At 47.2% G+C, this 16803-nt stretch overlaps 1 protein-coding gene across 1 annotated transcript in view; it reads left to right on the top strand.

Moving 5' to 3' along the window:
- The first annotated feature begins 6666 nt into the window (after nucleotides 1-6666).
- The window catches only part of PARVB (parvin beta), a 48198-nt gene continuing 38061 nt past the window's right edge, over nucleotides 6667-16803 (top strand). The window contains exon 1 of the mRNA XM_054282066.1: nucleotides 6667-6802. Within this exon, the coding sequence (XP_054138041.1) occupies nucleotides 6688-6802 (115 nt within the window). The 5' untranslated portion in view covers nucleotides 6667-6687. The remainder of the gene's footprint in view (nucleotides 6803-16803) is intronic.

The raw sequence follows: 16803 nt of genomic DNA on the forward strand, positions 1-16803 counted from the left end.
GGTTCATTGTACTTCTGATTCTTATCAAAGATGGGAGAGTGTTTGTAAGAGTCTATCTTACAGCTTTTAGTTGTTGGTTTTTACTTGAAGTATTAGCGTTGTGTCAGATATTGGTTCTTGGATGTGGTTCATATCATTAGAGTTCTATTGGTCTGCACAGCCTTCCCTCCTCCAACCACAAGTCCTTGAAAAAGCTGTTACAATTCAGAAATGATACCATTTTAATGGTTCTAAATGAATCAAAATGTTCTGATTGGAATATATTTCAGTTGTAAATCACCTCTGTTTAAATTTCTAAAATCTGAATTGCATACTGTAAAAATTCAAGTCTTCTGTCTAGCATAGTAAATACTAAAATTATAATTTTGAAAGGTTCAGGGCTCTGAACTTTGAGTGTTTTAATGGTCTCAGCAAAGCTGTTGATTTATGTTTTGCAAAAGCAGCTTTTCATAGCAGTTGCAAAAAGTGACTCCAGACATACAAACATGTGGAACTGCCTGGCTTTTCTCTGTGTCTTTCTCCTGACTTGTTGAGATGCTAATTTCATCTCCAAGTCACCTCTGACTTTATCACTTGGGGTATAATTCAGTTTATAAGAATGCACTTATTCACTACTTTGGTCCTAACATCTTTGGAGGTAGTTGCATACTGATTTTTTTTTTAATGAACATCAACCCTGTGTGGTCATGCTCATGCTGAGAGAATATGAACTTGGAGTGCCCTTTCCCTGTATCACTTTTTTGTGTTGTTAAGTGTTGTCAGGTTTAAAATCACAATACAAAGAAGATTCTGGTGGAGCAGAACAGAAATACATGAGCTGTTAAACTCCTGATTTTTTTTGTGCTCAGCTAAAGACAGCTTTGGATATGCTGGTGCTCTGCTTGACTTTGCTGAATATATTAGGACTGCCATGAAAGCTCATTCCCAATCAAGTCAGCACTCAAAGTGTACCATTTTAAAGAGAACATGGTTTTATACATTGGTTTAGCATTGGTATGTATTGCTGTGGGTGTAATACACTATAACTAAATCTGGTTTAGTTGATAATTCTCTAAAATATGAAGGCTACAGACTGGACTGTTTGGATTTGCAGAGCTCTGCTTGATTGAACATCCTTTCCCTCTTATAAAGTAGCAGCACCAGGCTTACAGATGTTCAAAATGGTGTGAGTGACAGAAGTCAGCTGTTTCAAATAGCAAAATTTGATATGAAAAAACTTTTTCAGTGTGTTTATCTAACAGATACTGCAGCAAGTACTTATTTAACCTAGCATTTTTGATGATCCTTTTGTTGTTATGAGATAAAATATGAAACTATGTCAAGAATGTCAACAGATGTTAATAGTTTTTTCCAGCACTATCGACATTTTGACATATAAAAATATTTTTAATGTGAATGTTTAGATACTGAAATACTCTTAGGGTTTTCTCGTAGTAGTTCAAAGTTAGCTGCATTCTGCTGCCTTGAGAGCTCTATTTTGTGCGCACTGTGTTTACTCAAGGCTGCTCAAGTGCCATCCTCTATCATGACACAAGGCCCTAAGCTCAGCTGGCTGTTTGAGAGGGCTCAGCAATGTTCTGAGTTGAGCAGGCCTAGGGAGAGCCCCGAACTCAGTGTGCACCCCACACACCAGCCAGGCCACAGTGAAGCTTTGAGAGACTCTGTGAGCATCAAGGGAGGAATGGAAGAAACTGCTGAAGGCTGAAGAGAACTTTTGAGCACATCTTCTCACTGTGCTACTCAGCAGAGAATTGTCCAGTAGGATAACAAGGGCAAAATCATGTTCCATGAGGCTCCACCTGCATCACTGTTTTCCTACTGGCATTGCACTAGGTTGAAAAGTTACGTTTTCTTATGGCATAGCACAAGTGCACAAAAGCTATCCAGTACAGAAAGTATGTCTGAATTCCTCTGGAAGAAGCATCTGGATTATGTTGTTGCTTCTATGGAATACTGTATGATTAATATATTTCCATTTAAATTTTGCTGCAGAGGCCCAGATACTTTAAGTGGATGAGGTAGATATCAGAATTCCAGTAAAAGCTGCCATGGTGTTCATTGGGAGAGCTTTGGGCAGATCTGAATCCTTGTTCTTTGTGGTTGTGTTTCTGGCCAGAGTTGAAAGGATAAACGGAGTAAGGCCTGCAGTCAGAACTGATTCAAAAGCTTGGTGCTTGTTTAAATGGACATTTTTGGATATCAGTTTACCTGTGGAGTAGTGAAGATGCTCTTGCTTTTCAGGCATGCCACTGTTAGGGACACCAAGGTGGCAAGGAGTGTCCCCAGACAGCACACCTGGAATGTGCTCGTGGTCTCCTGATTTCGTGTGAGCAGTGCTGAGGCTATAGGTCCCGCCAGGCTGGCAGAGTCCCTTCAGCTGTGGTCTTAATTCACTGCTTGCAGCCCTTTCTGGGGGCTAAGGGAGGCGTGAGGAGGAGAGGATTGTTTTGGGACAAGGTTTCAAGGGTCTCAGTGATGTGTCAGGGCATCCACGAGCCTGGGAGAAGGTGGCAGTAGCATGTCAGAAGTATGGCAAATATTTCCATCACCTCTTCTAAGACAGGGGTCATTTCTAGCTTATATTAAAAAGTTGAAATTGCTCTTTATATTTGGAAGATCTGGTGTTCTCAGGTGCTGTTAATGAGTAAGTTTCTAGGGGGCTTAGGTGAGGGTTTAAGAGGAAACTGGGAGATTGTGAGAAGGTAAGGGGCAGGTTTGCTGCCATATTAAGGCCATAAATGTATTTGATTTGAAAACAATAGCTTTAAAAATAAATTCCAATGTTGACCTCAATAATGCAGAAGTGTGCTTCAACATAAGTGCCTTTGCTGTCACTGTGCCTTTTTTCACACAGATCTGGCTGCCAGTCTTTGCAGAGGTGTAGCAACTAAGGTCTAGGACTCCCTACCTCTGCAAAATACCTGCTGGTTTTGTCAAGTATTTGTGTAGAAGCAACTGTTCCTGTTGTGCCCTTTGAGGGAAGTCCCAAGACTTTCCCATGTGTGATCAAACACGGAAAAGTGAGGGGAGGTCACGTTGGCTCTCCCTTCTCTGGGCTGGGTGAGCACTCACATGAAAAGGTGTGAATTTTTACTGTGGTGTTACAGGGAAAGAAAACCCCATGAGTGCTTTGTGGGACTATTAAGGAGTTGGTCAGATATCTTGAAGATTATCCAAAACTTTGTATGGGAGAGCATAAGAATCCCAAAATTGCGGAATTTGAGCGTACGCTACAGTTTGTTCTGCTATTCTTGTCTTGTTTTCAAGAGGGCTGGAACTTGCAGCCACAGCTTCAGTAGGAATCTTTTCCAGGAGAATTTTTGCACAGCTTCTCAACTGCAGCAAACTTGTTGCGGTATAGTGGATGTGTGTTTTGTGAGAGCAGTGCTAAACTGCTGTTAGCAGCTGCAATGCTCTTGGATGGTTTTACTGTAATTGGGATGCGACACTGTGCTGAGCGTATCCTGTGCTTGTTAAGCAAAAAACGCAACCCAGAGCCAACATCTGCATGGGATAAATGGCCTTTGTACAAGCTGTTCAGTTAAATAGAATTCATAATAGAAGACACTCTGAAGCAAATCAGTGGCAGCAGTTAGGTGGTACATTCCTGCCTCAGTATTTAATAAATAACATTATTAACCCTGCCCCCCACCCCAGAAAAACCCCAAACAACAAACCAAACCCAAACGCCAGCAGTCACACCCCCAACACAATTCATTTATCTGGCAGCCCAGGAGGAAAAATTAACTGTGTCTTGTGTCTTTATATCCAAAGTCAGCACAAGTGGTGTTATAATAGAACAAGACCAATGATTTGCTGGTTTAAGAAGTGGCTGGGTTTGCCTTGCTTCAATATCTGATGAAGAGAGACCATATATTCAATGTCACTGTTATTTTGTGATATATCTAATAACAGTAACCTCAGGTGGTCTAAAATTTTGAAAGCAGTATGAAGTGCTATGAGGTTAAAATAAAGGAAGCAACACCTGTATCAAAAAGGTGAGCAATGTTAAAATGAGCAGATGTGGATCCAGACTTTTAAATGTTCAGCTAAATATTAAAGTAGCAGTTGAGTACTGAAAATAAAAACAGATTTTAAACATGGCTTAGTTTTTTAATGTAATTCTCTCAAATTACATGTTTATGATCTGGCAATTTTTAAAATGAGAATACACTCATTATTGGAATATTGAATATATTCTTATAGAAATACATAGGAATCTCATCCCTAATAAGAGGAAGGTACCAGAGAGAATTTTCTGGCTGCAGAGGGCTGATATTTCATTCATTATGGCGAGTTTAAACCACGTAGCTGGGCTTGCTCTAAGCTGCAGCCCACTGACCTGGTGCAGCTGTGTCCCTGTTAGTGGCCATTAGCCAGTTAAATCACTGCACACTAACACTGATCAAAGCAGTCGTGGCAGCTCTCCATTTCCTGCTTGGAAGAGCCCTATTTGTTTGATGAGTCTTTAAAAGGCTCCAGGTTTTGTTTTGGTGTTTCTGAAGTGTGATTTGACTTTTTGTTGTCATGGGCTCTCCTGTCTCAAACAACTCCACCTCCTTTTTTCTTTGCAATAGGCTGAATGCTTTTTCTACTTAGCTATAGATTGAAGCATTTTATAAATAGATAGGACATCAAAGTCAGAGGTGAATGGCTCTATCTGTGTGGCTTTATTTCAATTATTAAAAGATGCTTTCTTTTAAGTGGTTACATCTTGAGTGCTGCACTAGAGTCAGTGAAGTTTTATTTACCATTTGTTCCATGTGTATAAATTAACCAGTTTGCTTTCTTGCTCAAAGTTTGTACTCGTACATTTTCTGATTATAATTTCATTTAAAAAATCTGGTATGAGAACCGATTGAATTTTATGGGGCTTTTGTCCCCCAGAGATTGGATAAAATGCTTTTTCCACACTGCCTTAATGCTAAGTGTAATCTAAGATTTCAGTATGCATTTTATGAAATGAAAATATCCACTCTACTAGTCCTGTTGGAGATTAACATTAATGTGTGGGTTTTGTATGAATTCAGGTTATTGATGAACTGAAAATGGAGCTTGAACTTGTAAAAGGTCTCATGTGGCTTATGCCAGGAGAATGCAGTTGACGTCCCTGCTAATTATTTAGTTTTGCAAAGTGGTTTTGTAACTGGTATTGATCCCACCCCTGGTAAATTCTCATTTGCAGTCTAAAAGCCTCTGCTACAGGCAACGCGCTGTTGTCGCAGGAAATGAAATTTATTCATTGTTCCAAAGGAGAGTTTCAATAAAGTTCACAGAAGTGTGCACTGCCTTTCCAGCCTGGTCATGTGTGCCCTCCACTTCCCTTCTGCTGGCACTTACCCTTGGATGACTTCATGCTCAGTCACACTGGAAAGCTTGGCCTGGGTGATTTTGGTTTTTGTTTGTTGGGCTTTTCTTTTAGTTGCCAAAGTGACTGTGGAGAAGCAGCTGGAGGTGAGGGACAAGAGTGGGTCTGGGTGACAGAGGGGATTAGCTGGGGTTAAATCTTGAATGAAACTCAGAAAATTGTCTCTGCTACATTCTGCTCTGGATGTGTCCTGCCTCTGTGTTAGGTCAAGCCTGCAAATCTGTCCCATATAAGCTGGGTGTGCAGCTCCTGAGCCAAGCTGTGTTGGTTTGAATGCACTCCTTTGTTGGGGCAAGGGCTGCCAACAGGGACACTGCTGGCAGGAGCACAGGCAAAGGTTGTGTGTGACTTTGGGGACCCAGCAGTCCCGTTAAAATCAGTGGGATCACTTCAGGGGCTTAAACAGGACCAAACCCTAACACTAGAAACTCCTCAGGGTCTGTTTTTAATGTGTATTCCACAGCCCCCTTATCACGCTGCTGTGAAATGATAAGGAATAAGAAATTCTCTCTGTGGTGTCCCAACCGAGTGTCTGGTTTGGGGCGTTTCTGTGCACACACCGTGCCGATGGCAGCAGCAGTGCGGGGACACCGGGGAGGTGGTGGCATGGCGAACACAGAGCCCACGGCCCCTTCTCCTCGATCCTCCCACAAAGGAGATGTCAGACCTGACCGGCCACATGCCAGGAGGAGAAAGCAGGCTGGTCTGCCAGAAGGGGCGCATGGCTGCAAAATGAGGCGGCACACCTGAACAGAGCCAGCAAGGAATTGCGGTGCCCTGACAAATGGCACATGCTGAGCGTTTGCCTCCAGTTGTGTCCAACTGTTGTAGAATGTGGACTATATAAAACGGTTCCTAAGACAGGATGTCATTTCAAATTTGATCTTTGTGTACTTTCAAGCCTAACACCACTCTGGTCCGGGTGTGGTGGGACCGGGGCTGTTGTTTTGCCGCAATGCTTTTTATCCATTTTTCCTCGCAGCCGCGTGGGTCCGGCGCACCAGGTGCTCCGGGGGAGGGCCCCGCCCGCCCGGCCGCAGGTGATGCTCGGGTGGGCTCGGTGCCCGGCCCCGGCACCCGGGGGTGTCCGAGGCTCGTCCCGCCCCGCCTCCCTCGGACTTCCCGGCCGTGGCAGGGCGCTGTGGCCGCGGCGGCTCCCAGCCCGCCCCCCGTGCTGCGAGCGCACACCGCGGGCTCGCCCCGCTCGCCTGGGCCACTGATTCCCCGCTGCTGCCGGATTCGGTTCGGCTCCGCGGGCCCCGCAGCCGCCGGGCGGGATCGGGCCGGGCGGGCTCCCCCGGCGAGCTCCGGCAGAGCCGATGTCCGCCGCGCCCGTCCGCTCCCCGACGCTGCGGCCGCACAGGATGAAGAAAGAGGAGTCGTTCCTGGGCAAGCTCGGCGGGACCCTGGCCAGGAAGAAGAAAGCCAAGGAGGGTGAGTTCGCCGGCGCGGGGGAAGGAAGGAGCGTGCTCGGGGCCGGCGTGACTCGCGGCCGCTCCGCCGGCCCGGCCCGGCCCGTCCCGTCCCGGCCCGGCCCGGCCCGGCCCGTCCCGTCCCATTCCTCCGCGGGAGCAGCGGCGGAGCCCCCGAACCGCGCTTTGTTCGGCGGCCCCAGGAGGGGCCGTGCCCGCCCCCGAGAGCCACAACGCGGCCGGGCGCGGGCGTGGGGGGCGGCTGGAGCGATGGGGGAGACTGGAATCATGGGAGATGGATGGCAGCGATGGGGAGAGGCTGATAGCAGTGGGGGGAGGCTGGCAGCGATGGGGGAGACTGAAGTGATGGAGGGCGGGATATCAGCTCATGTCGCGTGTCCAGGAAGGTAAGCCCAGAACCCTTTTTGTGCTATAAAATAAAGTCCTGGTGACCAACGAGACTGTGGCTGTCCTTTTCTTGTGGTCTGAGAGCTGAGGACCCCAGAGGGAATGGTTAAGTCCACCCCTGTTTCGTTCCAGGTCCGCTTCATCCATAGGCTTTATGTTGGTGTAGGCACAGTGCCCAGAGACACACCCATCTCACCCACCTCACTGTGAAGGGTTCCGCATAGGCACACATCGCCCAGGCTGTACCGGTGTGTCCGTGTGGGTTGTCGCTGCTCGTGCTACCTAGGCAGGGAGGCAGGAGCCTTCCCTTCACTGCAGAGAGCCCGGAGAAGCTCCCCAGCCTGAGCCCAATGGATCAGCACCTACGCTGGGGGCTCAGCCTGTTGCACACCCTGACTGGGGGCGTGGGCATATCTGTGAGGCCCTCGCCAGGGCTGTGCAGATAGCAGCGTTGTTGCTGTTGGAAAAGGGAGGTGTCTCCTTGCTGGACTTGATAAAGCTGGCCCAGTCCTGAAGGCTCGAAGGGTGCCCGACCTCTGGGGATGGTGTCTGCTGTTCTCCCCAGCTGCCCCGACTCACCAGTGCTGCCTTCTGTGGAGAAGCTGTGTCTGTGTTATCCCCAGACTCCTGGCATCTGCCAAGGAAATATGTGTGTCCTTGCCCTATGGCTTAACACAACTGTGACTGGATGGCTGGTTAAAACTGGCCTTGGTTTGTCCTAGTGTCTGCTGTGTGTAGGGTCGGGATGTAATTCAAGTTTCAGCCTCCTTTCGGCTGACTGTTGAGCATGTTTTGCCTATACTGAGTCTATGAATTGCCAGCAGCATTCAGAAGACTGCTTTTTAATCTTAAAAAACACAATATTTGGCCTTGAAACCTGGTTCAAGGAAATTGCTTCCCTTTCCTTCTGCTGCCTGTTTTGGTGTGGCTTACTGGTGTTTCCTTTGTTATCTATTTTTAATCAAGTTTCCCTGACGTGGTTCTACTGAGGAGCAGCACAAGCAGTTGTGTCTTCCTGAGATGATCTCATTTGCTTTTCAGGAAGATGGTGTAAAAAACTCATCTCTGGCAAGGAGGCCAAGCACGTGCTCCAAAAAAGTGCATGTCAAAGGTGTCTTCAAAGCTGAAACAGGTTGGCAGCTTCCCTTCTTAGGCATTTCAGCCTCACTAGGCCATGTTCTCGAGGTGGCCACTTACAGCAGGGGCCACCCGCTGGTTTTGATGACTTTGCCTGTGGTTTTACCTACTTGTGTGGCCACAGCTCCTCGTGGCAATGGAAGGGCCTCTTTTGGTCATTGTGCCTGGTACTTAGTGGGGAGCCACACCACAGCCTCCCAGCCCTGCTTCTGTTGGTGTGATGGGGAGGAAGCTGCAACACAAGGGGCAGCTTTTCATGAGGGCATTCCTTCCAGTCTGAAATGCCACTGTCTGCAAGCCTGAGGAGCCACTGGTGTGACATTCCCTGGTGCTGCAGGGGCCCAGCCCTTTGTTGTGAAGGGAAATGGCTTTTTTCCCTTTGCAGAGCAGCTCTCCAGTGGAGGCTGTGCCAGCCATGCCTGTGCAATGGGAGTGGGCCAAGGGGTGAGAGTGATGAGCCGCGGGGTCTGCACCAGGGAGAGAGAGGCTGGAACACGCCTTGTGGAAGGACCTGGGCAGCCTCAAGAGCAAATTTCAGGGCTAGAAACTAATTTTTTTTTAATGTGAGTATGGAGCAGAAGTAAACTGGAAGATCATCTGAGTGGTGTTCCTTGAAAGAGTTGGTAGAAGCAGATGTGTTCAGCATTTCCCCATGTGCTCAGCCTTTGGGAATTCCTGGCCTGCCTCCAGGTTCCTGCTGGGTTTGCCTGAGGGGACCAGCAGAGGTCAGAACGATCTTCCCAGAGTAAATCCTGTCCACGGCAAATGAGGATGCTGAGGCTGCCACAGCCTGAAATGATCCTTTCCTCCTCTGCCTCCATCAGCTCCAAAAGCTCCAGCCCGAGGGCTCTGTGTACCTTCTGCTTGCTTTCACTGCCTGTCTATGTGTTGCAGCTGTTACTGTCCCAGCTGTGCTCATACGGTGACCTCTGACGGGGTCTTTGTGAGAGCTAAAATGCACTTATATCAATCCTTTTCATTTTTGTGCACAACTTCGGAACCATGCAGCTCAAAGCTCCTTGTAATGATACTGAAAAAGTTCTCATTTGTGGTTTTCGTTTCTTTAATAACAGGTTGTAAATAATCATAATGTGCAGCTGCTAACAATGAGCATCTAAATTTAATTTTTTTTTTTTTTTGGCTAATTCATAACTTATTGCAATGCATTTTTGGGGAGAGTTTTTAGGCAGTCTTGACTTGAGAGAAAGAGCAGCTTGTGGGGAAGCTGTTTTTACCCTGGTTTCCTATGGAAGGCTGGTGAGTGATCTCAGTGTCTGTTTGGCTCCTCCCTTCCTCTTCCTTCCCAGGAATATTTTTAACCCCTAGTTTGGGTAAAAATGTCCCAGGGAGAAAAGTCCTGCTGATTATTAATGCCTGCAGGCTGTGTCAAAATGGGTCACCAGTGAGTACAGGAACACGTCGGAGGAGCTCTGCAGTAGGAAAACCAGCAGATGAACTCAACCATACCATGACAGTACTGGAGAGCCCACTGGGGAGGGACTTGGCCAGAGAAAGGACAGGAAAGGCCATGGGATAGCATGGAGGGAGATGTGTGTTCCTAATCTTACAGTCAGTCATGATGCACGTCCTTAGAAAAGTGGGATGTGTCAGTTCCAGTGCTCTGCGACCTCTTTGGTTTTTACTTCTCTCCCTGTTCCCCGTTTAGGCTACATGGAAATCTGCAAATACCTGTTTGTCTGATGTTTACTGTTCCACGTCTCTGTCTTGGTGTATCTGAGATTTACATTAGATATTAGGAAGAAATTTTTCACCTTGAGGGTGCTGAGGCCCTGGCACAGGGTGCCCAGAGCAGCTGTGGCTGCCCCATCCCTGGCAGTGTCCAAGGCCAGGCTGGATGGGGCTCTGAGCAACCTGGGCTGGTGGAAGGTGTCCCTGCCCATGGCAGGAATGAGATGGGCTTTAAGGTCCCTTGCAACCCAGACCATTCTATGATTCTGTGATTTTGGTATTTTAAAATGTGCCACCTGTTCAAGAGCTCCGAAATCTGCTTTAAATACCTTAGAAAAATGTTGGGGTGCTGGCAGGCCCCATAGAGGATATGGTTTTTAAGCCAGATGATTCCTTAGCTTCTTTTCAGATTTTGTAGGTTTCAGGTAGTACTACATTTCAACTTCATCTGCAAAAGGAAATTGAAAAATCTGCCCTTCTGCGTTTGTCAGAGCGATGCTGCTGAAATAAAGGAGGGGGGGTTTTGCTGCAAGCTTCACTCCCAGCCTTGTTGTTGCAAAGCTTGATTTTCTTTTCCTCATGACACGCTGTATGGAAGGTCTGGGCAGCAGGTGTTTGGCTGAATAAGCTTTCTGTTATTGTATCTGTGTGTGTGCATAGCCAATATGGGGGACTCAGTGAGAGAAATAAAACAGAATCAATTGCTTGGTGCTGTATCCCAGTGACATGATGGAGGGTGGGCACAGGGCTGAGGAATCTGTTCTGGAAAAGTGCCATTCATTTGTGCCTGATGAAATCGGGTGGAGAGGGGAGGGAAAGAGAGGATAGCATTGCAGAGGGCAGGATTATTGCAACAGGAAGGAGCTGAATCTGGGAAAAGTTTTGTGCATTTCAAGGGGGGCTGAAGTGCTGTTCTTGGGATCCCTGTCTTGGTCTTACGGTGGGATGTCCTGATGGTGTCTCACCCCCTTCTTAATTTGCTTTCTGCACTCACAGGATGTGGCAGTGAATTTTTAGGCGGATGGAGAGACAAATACAAAAGGAGTGGGGTCTAATTCTGTTGTCTTGCTCCACACAAGTACATTAGCTGCAGACTGAGAGGATGATTGGCTGGAGAAGTGTGTCTGTGCATTATGATGTGCTACGGCTGTTGAAATACCCCCACAGAAGATGAGTGCTGGTTAAGTAGAGGGACTTGCTCTTTAAGAAAGGAATTTGCAGTTCCTTTCTGCAGTAGTAGTAGTTATGTTGAAGCCACACACTGTTCCAGATATGTGTGTATATATAGAAAGTCTGTGCAAACACACGTAGATAGATTCATATTTCAACCTCGATTTATTATCCTTTCTACCACTGATTTAGAAAGACCCAAATTTCCAGTTGGAACCTGTGTAGCCTAATTGCTGTTTCTCCTGTAGAGCTCAGGCCTGACCAGGTCTGGTTGCAGTCTCGGTAGAGTGGTGCTGGTTTGGTTCTCTGTCTATTCTGGCAAAAGCTGTACTGGGAATATATTTTGTATTAATATCTCAACTGAAATGAACTTTACATGCACAAGAATTGTGCTTTTAACAGTACCATAACCCCCACATTTTCCTCCTGTAGCTGCACTTAGGCTAGGATGGTTCACCCTGTTCACCCTCAGGCACAGTCTCCTGGTGAGACAAGTGAGTTTGGAATTACAGCTCCAAGTTTTCTTCCAGATGGGATGCAGCAAGACACACAAAGTAGCTCTGTAGCTCTTCAGTAGTGTTAAAGGAATGCCTTGCCTTCCTTTAACAAAGGAAAACTACGCATTCAAAAGTAATTTTATTTCCAGAGTTGCAATCTTTAAAATAAGATTCATTGTAATAATACTGTTAAACTTCATTGTAAAACCTTAGCAGGGTGGTTATCAACACTTCCAGGTTTCCAAAACCAGAATTGCAATCCATTTCTCCCTAAAGTCTACCTTTATTTCAGAGGATTTGTTCAATGATACCTGTTTTAATTTCCTCTAAAGAATTTATTAATTATGACACTGGAGAGAGAGACTTTTAGAAGGAGGCATCTGGCTGTGTCCAAGGAGTTTATGGGTGAGACTGATGTAGTGCAGAGCTGCACATGGACTTGATGGGAATGGGGGGAGCTGCAAAGTCACAACTCTTGGAAAGTCTGTGTGAAGGGGGGATGTGAAGGGGGGACTCCTGATCTCGTGGTGAATCTGTGCAGGGACATCAGCCTGTCTTCTGCAGTGCATTATCATCAATACATGAATCTACTTATTGTGTGCTCGTGTTGGTAAGAGTTGGGACACTTAGATCACTTCATTAATATACATACATCCTACTGATGTGCGCATTGGCAACAGGGCAGTGAGGAAGAGAGAGTATAGTCATGCATGACAGTGCTGAATGCCTTTTTATGTACTTCAAGGACTGTTACAGGTCAGTGGATCTGAGAACAGATGGAGCTGGTGGAGTTTTCCAATGCACTGCTCTGAGCTTTGAATTGTCCTTTGATGTTAGGAGATTTGGGAGATTAGCTGGCAAGCTTTTTTCATTGCAAAAGCATGTCAGAACAACTTGCTGCTACGGGATCCAGGCTTATGTGGTCTGAGGCTAACCCAGGGCAAGACTGAGTCTGCTGGTTGCAGGAATTGGTGTTTCAGCAGCCGCAGCTTTGCTGTTCAGCTGGAAGGAGCTTTGGTGTGTGTGCCTTGTGCACACAAGTTTCACAGTCACAGTTGAGGAGATTCAGGTTTGTAGCTGTGGAAGTCCAGCAGAGCTGCTACTTCAGAGCTGCCCACGTGGGATTTGGATGCCAAATTGCTTTCAGCTTTCAAATGCAGCCAGTCAAGTGTACAGATCTCTCGGGCATCACTAGAAATCTCAGCCTGCAAGATTCCTGCAGTTGTCTCTGTTAGTGTTTCTGGGATATGATGTCTCAAAGGGGAATGTGACCATACAGGGACACTGGTGTGTATCACAAGGAGAAGGAGTTTTCTGCCTCACCTGTACCATCACTGGTTTGTGATCCTTGTCACTCCTGCAGTGCGGGAGGGACTGTATGTGCCTTCTCAGCCCTGGAGTCTTGTTCTCTTTTCAGCCCTCCAGCTCTCTCAGCCCTTTCAGGAGATCTGGAGGTCAGCAAGGAAGAAGGAAAGGAAATTGACCATGTTTCTCAAAGGTTCCTCCTTGTGCTGGCCTCTGAGCATTAGAGAAATTGTAACTTCAGCCCACTTCCAGGTTCTTTGAACTAACAGGATACAGGTATTTTGTTAGAGAAGCCAACTACCTGAGGGTCATGGAGGTGGTTCCAGAGAATGATCTGACCTGTGCCAGTGTCAGGATGAGGCTGATGGCACAGGTTCTGTTCTGCTCATCTCTCACAATATCCACATGCCTTACTCTGCCCAGCCTTGAGCTCTTCTCATGGTGACCTTGGTAGTTGCTTATCCCCACCCTCGTACAGCCACTGCGTGCTCTGTGGGATGCGCTGTGGGTGTGCACTGTCACTGATGAAACTCAGCTTTTCTGCTCAGGGCACAACCCAACCAACTGAGTTGTTCAGTCTCACTCACAAGGGATGGTGTGGACTGGCCCTTGCTTTGCCTGGTGGAGGCCTTGTGTCCAGAGGAGGGCTACAAGCATCCAGAGGAGGCTAATATGGTGCAGGGCCTTGAGGGGAAGCACATGAGAGGCAGCTGAGGGCACTGGGTCTTGTCAAATGGAGGAGACTGAGGGCAGAGCTCACCAGGGGCTGCAGCTCCTCTTTGGGGGCAGCAGAGGGGCAGGCCCTGATCTCTGCTCTGTGTGACTCAGGGACAGGACCTGGGGAATGGCTGGAGCTGGGTCAGGGAGGGATGAGGTTGGAGTTTAGGAAATTTTCTTCCTCCAGAGAGTGCTGGGACACTGAACAGGCTCCCCAGGAATGGTCACAGCCCCAAGGCTGCCAGAGCTCCAGGAGGGCTTGGACAACACTCTGAAACACAGGGTGGGATTGTTGGAGAGTCTGTGCAGGGCCAGAGTTAGACTTTGATGCTTTGTGGGTCCCTTCCATCTCAGGATATTCTATGATTCTGTGGTGGCTGTAGCATACCTGCCTCTGGTTGGTGTCATAGGCTGCATCAGCAGTGGTGCCCTGCTGAGGGAGGGGGGAATTGTTGTGAGGAGGATGGAAGTGGAAGGGAATGAAGGGGAGTGTGACCAGTAGGAGAGCACTGCTTATCCAGGGCTTCTGCCAGGCTGCCTTCAGGAGGGGTTCCTGAACCTGGTTGCTGGAGCTCTGCTCAGGACAGGCTGCTCGGTGCCTGTGGGCAGGGGGTCTAAACCAGCAGCTGTGTGTAAGCAAACCCTGTTTGCCTTTGGGAGTGGGCACAGCGCTGATGGGAAGGCGGAACAGAAACCTCTGTGTTGTACAGCTAATAGGCCAGCGGCCAACTGATCTCTCCAGGGTGAACCATATTGTGCTCAGGTGCAGATTCCCTAATTTGTACTCTTCTGATGGCCAAGTAGAAAGCTGCAACCTGAAATTCGTGACTTCTGTTGTGTATGTCTGGTTTGGCTGGAGCAGGATGATGGGAAACACGTGGTGTCAGCCTTCTGTAATTTGAATCCAGTGAAGCCTTGCTCTGAAAACCAGATGTGGAGAGAACAGGCACACCTGGCAGCACGTACTGGGAGCAGCGGGTCTGTAGGCTCCAGGCCCTTAAATCACTGTCACTTCCTCCTGGAGGAACAATGGGGCTCCTAATTATAAACCCTGTACACTGATTTGTTTCCTTGCACTCTCTGCAGACCTGTCTCTCTCCAGAGCCCTTAGGCTGAGAGGGGAGGCCATGGGATGAGAATCTCATTTTGGCTTTTCTGGTGGTGAGAAAACTGGGAATTCAGTTCTGCCTCTCAATGATTGTTTCTCCAGGTCAGAAAAGGTTTCTTCATAATCCCCTGTCTGGCAATCATATACAGACTTTTATGAAAACTCTTTTCAATGTCTGCTGCATGTTGGTTATAAAACAAGCAAACTGTTCTGGCTCCTGGAATCCCAGTTCCTTCTTTAGTACTTCTTTCATTGTGTGGTTGAATAATAATGAAATCCACTGAAAAAAAAAATAGTGTATTTTCCATTATAGCTGCTATATGGCCTTACTGCTAATTTTTAATTAGCTGTGGGAAGGTTGCATACACAGTTTATTTGGAGTAAGGAAGGAGACAGAACTGGATGAGGAGATGTCTGTATAGAGGCATGGTATCGTGTCTCTTTGAGTGTCTTTAAATAGAAGAATGTGTAATCCTCAGAAAGTGTTGTTCCACTAGGTCTGTTTGGCAGATGCATGCATTGGTGCCATTAAACAGATGTAGACACTTCCGTCATTTTAAAATAGAATAGTGTTGTTTACTCTCTGGCTTGCCTAGTCCAGCAGATGGATCTGGAGGCTTTGCAAAACTGACAGGATTTTCTTCAAAAATGATTGGAAAAAGTAACCACTAGCACTTCCCACTTAACATTCTCCCACAGGAGCAGGGTTATGAAATTGTACCTCAGGATTCCTGTTTGCCTTCTTCACCATGGATGGCTCCCAGTATTGTTGCAGTGAATTGGTTCTGCTGGAAAAGTAGGCATGGTAACTCTGCAGAATTTGGTCTGACAGGAATCTTGATGCTCTACTTCAAATTCTGGAGTTAAGTTGTATAAGATCATCAAGTCCAATTGTTCCCACAGCACTGCCAAGTCCATCCCTAAATCATGTCCCCAAGTGCCGACAAATCTTGTAGGTACCTCCAGCAATGATGACCCCAACACTTCCTAGGGAGCCTGTTCCAGTACTTGACAGACCTTTCAGTGAAGACATTTTTCCTCGTATCCAACCTGAACCTCCTCTGGCAAAACCTAAGGCCGTTTCCTCTTTGCTTCATCATTTGTTCCCTGGGAGCAGAGCCTGATCCCCCCCAGCTGTCCCCTCCTGTCAGGAGTTGTGCAGAGCCAGAAGGGCCCCCCTGAGCCTCCTTTTCTCCAGGCTGAGCCCCCCACTCAGCTGCTCCTGGTGCTCCAGCCCCTTCCCCAGCTCCTTTCCCGTCTCTGGACACGCTCAGTGTCTTTTCTGCATGAGGGGCCCAAAACTGATTCCAGGATTGGATCTGCTCCCTGGCCCTGTCTTCCAGCTCAGGGGCTGGGTACAAGGAGAACAACCAGTCTGATTGTTAGAGTGAGGCAGAGAAAGCATTTTTACCTCTGCCTTTTCCTCAGCCTTTTTCATTGTGTGTCCCCATTGCATTCAGTAAAAGGTGGGATTTTCCTTAGCACTTCTTTTGCTGCAGGTACATTTGTAGAAATATTTTTTATTGTCCTTTACCAGATTAAGTTCTAGTTGGGCCTTAACCCCCTTAATTTTCTCCCTGCATAACCTCTTACCATCCTTGTAGTCATCCTGAGTTGCCTGCCCTCCTTCCAAGGTGATAAATCATTTTCCTGAAGAATGTCCAGCCTTCCTTGGACCCATTTGCCCTTCAGAGCTGCCTCCCAAGAGACTCTATCCCTCTTTGAGACAGATGTATCCCATGTGTCACCACCAGGCTTTGTGTCACGCAAACTGATCCATGATAAAAAAAATCCAAAATTCAAGACCCTAACCAGACTTGAAGCCAGGTATTGATCTGCTGACTCTCATAGTTCTCTGCAACTGGAAGTATAGGTAATGAAATTAGGTAATTACATATGCTTGTGTAATGAAGCCATATCATTGGGAAACTGGATTTTAATTGCATCCAGGACATCATGCTGCAAAATGGCCCTGCCATGCCAGGAGCAAAC

This window comes from Melozone crissalis, unplaced genomic scaffold (genome assembly GCF_028551555.1).
Source record: "Melozone crissalis strain CALT ecotype California unplaced genomic scaffold, PUWL_Pcris_2 ptg000033l_1, whole genome shotgun sequence".
Lineage (NCBI taxonomy): Eukaryota > Metazoa > Chordata > Aves > Passeriformes > Passerellidae > Melozone > Melozone crissalis.